Source organism: Apodemus sylvaticus, chromosome 6 (assembly GCF_947179515.1).
Source record: "Apodemus sylvaticus chromosome 6, mApoSyl1.1, whole genome shotgun sequence".
NCBI lineage: Eukaryota > Metazoa > Chordata > Mammalia > Rodentia > Muridae > Apodemus > Apodemus sylvaticus.
This window is the reverse complement of record NC_067477.1, coordinates 46,983,249-46,992,945: the sequence shown is the minus strand read 5'-3', so window position 1 is coordinate 46,992,945 and position 9,697 is coordinate 46,983,249. Positions and strand designations below refer to the sequence as shown.

The 9,697-nt window shown below is 45.0% G+C and overlaps 1 protein-coding gene across 1 annotated transcript; it reads right to left on the bottom strand.

Annotated features, from left to right (window-relative positions):
- Window positions 1-320: 320 nt before the first annotated feature.
- Window positions 321-3,308, bottom strand: Gphb5 (glycoprotein hormone subunit beta 5). The gene is made up of 2 exons (XM_052184791.1): window positions 3,105-3,308; window positions 321-509 (listed from the first exon to the last, which is right to left on the bottom strand). Exons 1-2 carry the CDS (start codon window positions 3,306-3,308, stop codon window positions 321-323), a joined length of 393 nt encoding a protein of 130 aa, XP_052040751.1.
- Between the last annotated feature and the right edge of the window lie 6,389 nt (window positions 3,309-9,697).

Sequence of the window (9,697 nt, the reverse complement as noted above, 5' to 3'; positions counted from 1 at the left end):
ACATCCAACTCCTTCAAATAAACAGCACAGTATCAACAGAACCTGGGGGAGAGTTACAATACACAATTCACGTTCCAAAAGTCAAGCGAAGAAAACCAAATCTGCAGACCGTATGAACCAGAGAGATTATTCTGGGGAAGGGCCAATGTTGTTTTACATTTTCAACATAAGCGTGCTGCAGCTGGACCTTGTGCCTAAGCTAGGTAGAGGAAGGCAGGTAACTTGGGCTGGCCCAAGTTGAATGCAGGGGGTAAAGCAGATATATTTCTGGGGCCAGTGGATGTGTGAGGCTTGGGCCACCAGCTGTGACGACGCTGGCTTCAGAGGGTCTCGCACTCGGTGGTGGCGGTAGAACACGGCCCGCAGTCACATCGGACAGCCATTGGGTAGGTATAGAAGGGATCGACTCCAGGAGCACAGCTAGGCAGCTTCACCGTCACCTGTCTGGTCTCGTTGTAGGTACACACTCGATGATAGGCTTCGATGTAGGGAGGCTCCAGGATGGGTTTCTATCCCCACGGGTAGAAAACAGGAAAAACATTAGAATACAGCATCTGCTTCCCGTTCTCCAGGCCAGCCATCACTGGCTGTTTACTTATGAACTGACTCCTCCCACTACGAATAAACGGAAGCAGGAAGTTGCTTAGCTCACTACCAGGTCCTGAACTTCCACGAAAGTCCACCGAGCACAGGATGCACTTGGTAAATATTTAGCAAACGAATAACTCCCTTCTCCTACCATTGCCCCTACAGAATGTTTACACGATGAGTGAGCCTTTTAAAATACAAGTCAGCCATGGCCCACCTCGGCTCAAAGCCCCGGTAATTTTCCATCTCACTGAGGGTAAAACATCACACACATTAGGATTCTTCTCCCGGGACTCTTATTTCTGACTTGTAGGCTGTGGCCCTGGCCTGGCTAACACGGTCTCCAGCCTCCAGTCACAGTGGTCTCTGTGCTTCTTCAGAACAGGAACTGGGGGGACTTTGCATCTACTGTCTCTCTGCCTAGAATAAAACACACATGCACGTACGGACACAACACACATGCACGTACACATGCACACACTCCGTCACCAAGCTCTTAGGATGTTGTTCAAATCTCACCTGATCCAGAGCAGCCTTTTCTGCTCCTATTTTAAATCCCTTCAACCCACTTGAAGCCCTGGCGCTCCCTTCCCCCCTTCCTGTTTGGTTTTGCTTTAGGGGTTGTTTGGCTGTGTTTGTCCGTTCCACATGCCATCTCCTGTATTGTACTTTTTTGCGTGTCATTGCGCCTGATGTGGAGACCAGGCGCAATGTTCTCCAGTGCCCGGCCAGGCAGGCGCCCATTGCAATAACTACTTGCAAGTGAATCCACAAAAGTCAGCAGAGCCAGGGAGCTTCCTGAATATTCTGCTCTAATGGCTGGAGGGTTAGTTCACTTTCTCCCTTCGCCTTTTATAAACCTTGCCTTCAAAGATGATTCTGTTAAAGAAAGTACAGAGATCAGTGGTGTGAGACCCAGGGCCTACAGTCAGCCCCACTGTCCCCGCCTGCTGCACCGCTGCTGGAGACCCAGGAAGCTCTTAGGGCTTCCAAGCCTTGGTTCCCTCCCTCGTCTATAAAGCAAGCCACCTTTGCTAGCATTGTCATGGAGCTGGATAACGTGATGTGTGCAATGCACAGGCCCTAGCAAAAGGTCAGAGTTCAATACACAAAGTCAATGGCTCTTATGAGCGCAGTTATAAGGATGTAATAATGAATTAATAACAATAATCTTTCAGAGAACAGTCTCTTTGTTATGAGCAAAAAAAATGTTAAGTAGAGAAATCAGATAGATGATACATGTATCTATACATAGGCACATGCTTAGATGCATACACTGGCATATATTTTATATATCTATACATATATACATATAAATAATGCACACAGTACATAAAGAGATGATGCATACATATACATGCATAAGTGCATATATGCATAGGCACACACACACACATATATATATACATGTGCACACCTATAGATGACAGGCAGGCCACCTCAATAGGAAATCCTTGCCTCAACATTATAAAAATAGTGACTTTTCCTTCTATGAGGACCGGGAGGAAGAGCTCAGTCTCTCTCCATTCTGTCTTCTTATTCTGGAATCCTGAGGATTCTAGGATTCTAGAAAAATTGGGTACTTAATTAACTTTGTATTTCAATTTCTTTAATTTTATAAATCTGTCTCATGCAATATTTGGGGTGGGCTTAGGCCAAAAAAAATTTGGGTTATTGATCTAAAATCCAATACTTGTGTTATTGATCTGAAATTCAATATTTATCTGAGTTTCCTAACTATATATTTTTTTTAATTTTACTTCACTTCAGATTGTGGGGTCGGTGATAGAAGGTAACTAAATGGGGTTTTGAGTTGGTTGGTTGGTTGGTTGGTTGGTTGGTTGGTTGATTTGATGGGGGGAGGGTTGGCTTTAATTTTGCTAAATCTGGCATCTTTGAAGCCCAGGTCATGAGAAGTCACCATTTTCAACAAGAGTCAGCTCAACCAAACATCATGAACACTTTCTGGTTAAGACAGCTTTGAGATTTCTAAGTGAAAGGCCACACAGGCTGAGTATAAAGGGACTGGAGTGGGACAAAGGGGAAAGAGTTGTGGCAGAGCCTGGGTCTAGGCCTCCCTCAGCGTGCAGCTTCCGGGTTCTTCTGGGTAACTGCCTGACTGCCTCACAGCTGAGAAAATACAGGAAGGAGATGTGGTCACAGGTTTGGACCAAGAATTTATTTCCAACTTTACACTGACTCCCTCCTACTTCGAAGGCACTGCCTCTTGACGCCTTCCCTGTGATCTTTACAATGGGTAAATAGTAGCACCTGACCTCCTAGAGATGGCTCCCAAACACGCAGAACCATGGATTACATTACCAACCTCAACAGCCCTCTGGAAGGGAGCGTCATGGTTTTCAGACCATACAGAAGAAGCCAAATAATTGTGCGACTGGCTTTTTAAAGCCCAGAGGGCAGGGCAGACGTGCCAGCTTCCCCTCCATCATGAAACTGTGAGCTTAAAATCAAGGAGCTGTCCTTGAGGACACTGCCACCCACGTTGGCCTACTCACCTCCCAGGTCTCGCAGCGGCCCCAGCAAGCATCTGTGGTGATCCGAAGTCCCCGGCAGCCTGGCTTCTTGGCCATGAAAGTGAATTCCCTCACAGCACAGCCCACAAAAGTGTGCAGGTTCCCACTGGAGCTGCTGAGGACAGAGTCAGGGCTGCCCAGAAGAAGAAGGGTCACCGCACCAAGGACAAGGTATACCAGCTTCATGCTATTCCCAGGGAGGGAAAGAAGCAAAGATGAACGTACCCGACTGCTCATGGTGGTACTGCCCACAGTGTGTAAGGCCTTGCTCTTAGCACTACAGGATAAAAAATGAGCCCGGGAATCATCCAACTTCAACAACGTCTCCCTAACTAGCTCCAGTAGATAGTCAGTAGTTCTCTCTAGACACCCTACCCTCAAAGCAGTCTCAGGATTTCCTTGGTGAGCTCCTGGAGCTGATTTATCATAAAAGGAATTTATCCCAATGAAAAATAAGAGGAACACCAAAAGAAATGTAGAGCCTAAAATAATACACAGATACACATACCTTCTCTTTACCAGGTCCAGGGTATGCATGGGTCACATTAAAGCTTAGCACGTGTGTGCATTTTAAGTATCATGGATAGGGAATGAATGCGGGAAGCAGATAAGTACTAATGATGGTGTGTCCTGGGTGTGTTGTTGCTAACCCAACCTACCACACAGGAGTCATTGTAAAACCTGGTACCTGGTGTGGTAGTCACTCATAAAATGTTCTCTACTCCCCATAGATTACCTCTGCCCTGTGCTGGGCAAAGTCTCCAGCTGTGACTCCATTTAAAAACAAACAGTGCAAAACCCATCACAACCTCCTATGACGTCTGTCCTCTCTGGTTAGTAGCGCACAATGGGTCCTTCATGGTTGTCCACTGCACGGAACACACATGAATGTCATGTGTGTAGAATGTCCCAGGTCAGTGCCTCTCAAGAGGAGCTACATTTCCAAAGCTGCTCTCACAGTTTCTACAGGTATGGTATGTTGTCGTATGGACTCCATGGGCTTCTCCTCAGGAGGAAGGAATGAGAGATGGAGACACTTACCTGATCTTGCTGGAGTCAGCTCTTCTTGGAGAGCTGACACTTGTACCCCAGGCTGTCAAAAGTTGCAATGAGTAGAGAAAGTTTGCACTGGGTGCCTGTCCTGTCTGTTATCAGGCTGCCTGATTACTCAAATATATAGGGAAGGTCTTGTCAATCAAAACAAAAGAAAGGCAAATCCTTACAGGAACTACCGAGCACATCAAAGCCGTGGGGTATAATGCCAGTCTCTATTTTCCAAAACCGAGTCACGTCAAGGGTGGTGTTTTGTTTCTTGACATCAGCGAATGAAACAGAAAGTTGCCTTGGTGGGTGACATAATCCTGGGGAGACAGTCAGAGGTAGTTCACCTGGTTCTGTGAGAAGAAGTGCCCTGGGACAAACGGATCAAAGTTTCCCTCATAGTCACCATGGCCTGCCTTTGAAACGGTAAGCCACTAGCAACTTCTAGCAAGTCTTTTCCTTACACTTAACACCATTGAAAAACAGCAAGACAATAATTCTTACTTGGAAACAGCATAGCATCACTACTTACAGACAAAAAGAAACTTTGAAAGTCTTAAAAGTCATTTGGCTAGTACCATTAGCAAAATCTTTAAATGAATCACACAGGCAAATACAGAGATGTTGGAAATAATTAGTTTCGTAGATGGAAATTAAAGATGACTTTAATTTTTTTCTATATGTTTTGGGGGATTGGTTTTTTACATGAGTCAGGTTTTTCTTTTAGAAAATTATCTAGTGTTATGCTTTTAGAATTAAAGGAAACATATTTATCTATATGTACTGCATAGAAGGACATTCAATGATGGTTTCACAAAAATGTTTCTGGTCTTGCAGAACCTAAAGCAGCACAGTCCTTCTTCTGAATAGGGGTGTAGTTTATATTCCATTCAACAATAACAGCATGTAAACGGATTAGAAAGCTATTTGTTTGTGGCCCTTCTTCTGGGTGTTCTAAAAAGTAAATGAAGCAGACATCTGTGCCTTCGGGAGTTTACATTTCATAGCAAATCATGACATACCCAGAGAGGTTCAAGATGCGTATTAAATGGCCAGTGACACAAAATAAAGAAATTAAAGCATGTCCATTTTCCACCCAGAAAGATTATTTTTCTTTTTTTAAAAAATTGGATATTTCATTTACATTTCAAATGTTACCCCTTTCCCGGTTTCCCCCTGCAAACCCCCATCCCATCCCCCCTTACCTTCCTTCTATGAGGGTGCTCTCCCCCCACCCCCCCACCCACTCCTGCCTCACTGCCCTAGCATTCCTCTACACTGGGACATCGAGCCTTCACAGGACCAAGGGCCTCCCCTCCTACTGATGACAGACAAGGCCACTTCAGCTCCTTCAGTCCTTCCCCTAACTCCTCCATTGGGGTCCCTGTGCTCAGTCTGATGGTTGGCTGTGAACATCCACATCTGTAGTGGTCAGGATCTGGTAGAGCCTCTCGGGAGACAGCTATGTCAGGCTCCTGTCAGCAAGCACTTCTTAGCATCTGCAATAGTGTCTGGACTTGGTGTCTGCATGTGGGATGGAGTCCCGGGTGGGGCAGTCTCTGGACAGCCTTTCCTTCAGGCTCTGCTCCACTCCTTGTCTTTGTGTTTCCTTTAGCGGGAGCAAGTCTGGGTTAAAATTTTGGAGATGGATGGGTGGCCCCAATTTTTAAATAAGCACAGTCTTTGTTAAAGGTTTGCTCTTCCAGTACACAGAACAACAACCAGTGAACCCATCAATGGTTTGCCTGTTCGTTGAATCAGGCTATTTTACAGATGATGGGAGCAGGCTTGGGCAGAGGACTTTCTTCAGTCCTTCAGCCTGCTCACAGCCAGGACACTGTGGGGACAGACGGTTCACCTGGCTTTGATCTTCCTACATTGCTGGGCCAAGGGACAGACAGCAAGCAGGACCTGTTGTCCTGAGCAGTATTCCCACGCAGACCCTTTAGACTCAGGACATCCATATTGGCCTGTAATCTCACAAAATATAGACAGACAGACAGGGGAGACCAAGAGGCCCCTTCTCCCAAGACCCCAGCTGCCTGGAGAGCAGCATACTCTGGTACCAGTACCTTCTACATCCGTCCTTGACAGCCCAGTGATGACCATTGCAGTTACCAAGGGCGTTTCCACATGGTAGCAGGATTCCGCTGGGCCCTGGCGTGCGTTATCCTCAGCTCTTCAGCCATGCTGTAAAGAATTCTCATTTCCTCCCTTTCTTTTGAAAGAAAAGAGACTTGGCCACTTTTTAACTCCATAGCCTTTAACAAGAGTTAAAGTTGGCCAAGAGTTGGCAAGTGGGTTTCTCTAAACCACTGTAGCTTAGCCTGCCCATGTTAAGGTGACTACAAGAAGCCCAAGTGGGGGTGGGGGAGGAATGGTGGTTGGGTGACGTGGTTTGTCATCCTGACATTCTGCTGTGCCACTTGTCTCTGCAGGGACAGAGTCGGAGGTTGGGAATGTGACTGCAAAGGCAACTTTGAACCCTGAGTCTTCAAGGTACATCCTCTCCCACTGAGGCCAGACAAGGCAGGAAGGCAGAAACTGAATCCAACCGTGGTGGTTAGACCTGGGGCCTTTTGGAAGCACCCAGAGAAGTTCTGAACAAAAAAAAGTACTAAAGGTTATCCCAAGGATGGCTTTCAAAAATATTCTAGAGCAGTGTTTTTCAACCTGTGGGTCACAACCCCTTTGACAAACCTATTTCCAAAAATATTAACATTATGATCTGTAATGATAGCAAAATTATAATTATGAAGTATCAATGAAAACAGTTTTGTGGTTGAGGGTCACCACAATATGAGGAATTGTTTTAAAGGGTCGCAGCATTAGGAAGATTGAGCACCACTGCCCTATAGAGTCATAATTTTTGTTGTTGTTGTTGTTTTTGTTTTAAATCATTCTAGGTTAGGCATGACAATAAACACATGGTCCAATGGACTAGAGGATATAGAAGTAAACTCACCCATCTTCAGCCAGCTGCCAATCAAAATGCCAAAACCATAAGGTGAGAAAAGATGGCCAGCTAGCAAGCAGCCTTGGGAACGTCTGGTGGCCACGCGTGGATGGACACCAAGACTAGCTAGATCCCTAGCTCTCACCCGGTACAAAAATTATTCAAACTGAATTAAAGTGTTAACGGAAGACAAGCAACTTTCACACTACAAAACCCAAGAGAAACATACCAAGACATTGGCGTGGATGATGATTTTCTAAGAGGATTCCCCTCAAGAAATTAAAAACAAAAACAGCAAAGGGAATTATGAAGATTAAAAAGCCTTTTTTTCTTCACAGCAAAGAAAATGACTGGCAGACAAGTGGGCAGCCTACAAAGTGGGAGAAAGTCTTTGCCAGCATCTACCTGACAGAGGACTAGCATCCAGAATATACAAAGAACTCCAAAAAAATGACAGAAGAACAAAGAATCTCATAAATAAGTGGGTGGGTGATCTGAACAGACACTTCACAAATGGCCAATAAAAAAAAAAACAATAGCAATTGCCAATATCTTTAGACTCTGGGAAAATGCAAATCAAAACGACACTGTGATTCTACCTTACCACAGGCAGCATGGCCTTCTCCAGGAAACAAAACAAACAAAAAATAAATGTTAATGAACATGTTAGGAAAGGGGACACTTATGTGGTGTTGAGAATACAAATTAGTCCCAGCCATTATGGAGAGCAGGAGGAAGATTCTGCTAAAATCTAAACTAAAATTTAAGCTAAACTAAAAAAAACAGAGCTCCCCACTGGACAGTGGTGGTGCACGCCTTTAATCCCAGCACTTGGGAGGCAGAGGCAGGTGGATTTCTGAGTTCAAGGCCAGCCTGATCTACAGAGTGAGTTCCAGGATAGCCTTGTCTCGAAACACCACCCCCCCAAAAAATAACAGAACTCCCATGTGATCTAAGCATCCCCACTCTTAAGAATACACCAACAGAGTCCGAGTCATCCTACAACAGCCAAGTCTGCATGAACACTTATTGTGGCACTATTTACAACAGTGTAGACATGAAAGCAGCCCAAATGCCAGTCAAATGACGAACACATAAACTGCAGCATAGCTCACAGTATCAGAAGGTATCGAAAGCTTCAGAGAAAGAAAAAAAATCAGCTGTCCTACCCAGACATAAAGCCTTTGAACCACAACAATAACCAGCCCAGCAAGATATCCCTAATGGTTCAATAAGGACACTTTCATCTTCAGGGATACTCAACAGCTGCCTATTTGGACTTAAGGTCTTCTCAATAGAAGGGAATTCATACCTGGGACTGTAAACCTAGCCAACTACCCATGGCTGTGGAGATCATAGATCCTAGAGGAGAATCTACTAGTATCTTTTTTCTTAAACCAACATAATTCCTAACTGTATTGTAAATACTTATTTTTATACCCACAGAAAAATGTAGATCTTATCAAAGAAGCTTCTTTTTGCTGAAGATAGATAGAAGTTACTACAGAGATCAACCACTAGTCAAAATGCTAAGAATAAATGACGGTGGTGTGCCAATCCCAGCCGCTACATCTACAACATAACACCTGAACCTAAGGTCAGGAAAAATTGTGGGGAAAAGGGCAGAAAGAAAACGTGTAAGACCAGAGAAGCAGGATGCCTGCTGCGAGATGGTGTCTTCTAGACATGCCAGGAAAGCTGACCCATGAAATCTCAACAATATGGCCACTTAAACAATAGTGACAACACTAGGTAACATGCCAGCACATTATGGGAAACCTCACAAGGCCACACCCCCAGATGAAGAGCTACAGAAAATCAATGGCTGCCAAGAGAGGGGGAAAATATCCATTTTCTCCAGGGGTGAGCTTCCTGATAGGTTATCTAGTCCCAGATGGTTAGTCATAAATACATGTACACTGGAGTATCGGTAAATGGACTGATAGGTTGTGTACACATGTATGCGTACATATAGCAATAAATAAATAAAGGGAAGAGTGTATGAATTTGAGGACGTGGAATATGGGAGGGGCTTGGAGGAGAAGGGGGAGGAGCGAAATGGTGTGAAGACAGTACTCAAGGATGAAATGCTCTAAAATTTTTTAATCAAATTTTTAAAAGAAGTGAGAGAGATCACAAGATGTGCTGGCGACCATGGCACACTTTCACGTGTGTCCCTGTTTCTGAGCAGAGCTCTGATGGCATTTCGAAGCACGGTGATCCCGTGTGGGTCTCCATCACACCACAGCATCTTGGCTCCTCACAGAGCACTCGGGGGTCTCCCCGGCTTTACAGCAATACCTGCTGCACCTGTGGGAGCAGACCAAAGCCTGGCTCTTCGTGTGCAAAATGAAGAAGAAGTCACAGAAAAGAAAGAAAAATGAAGACCATGAACAAGCACCTCACAGGGCAAGGAAACCCAAACAGCCAGGAAGTGTCTGATGAGATGCCTCACCTCCTTAGTAATGGGGAGAGGGGGATGCAAACCTTTGTCTCCTCAAGGAGACTTCAACCTGCGGGCTGATGGGAGCATCTGGCTTTATCATTTGCCTTTGTTCGCTTTCTATTTTCAGAGGCA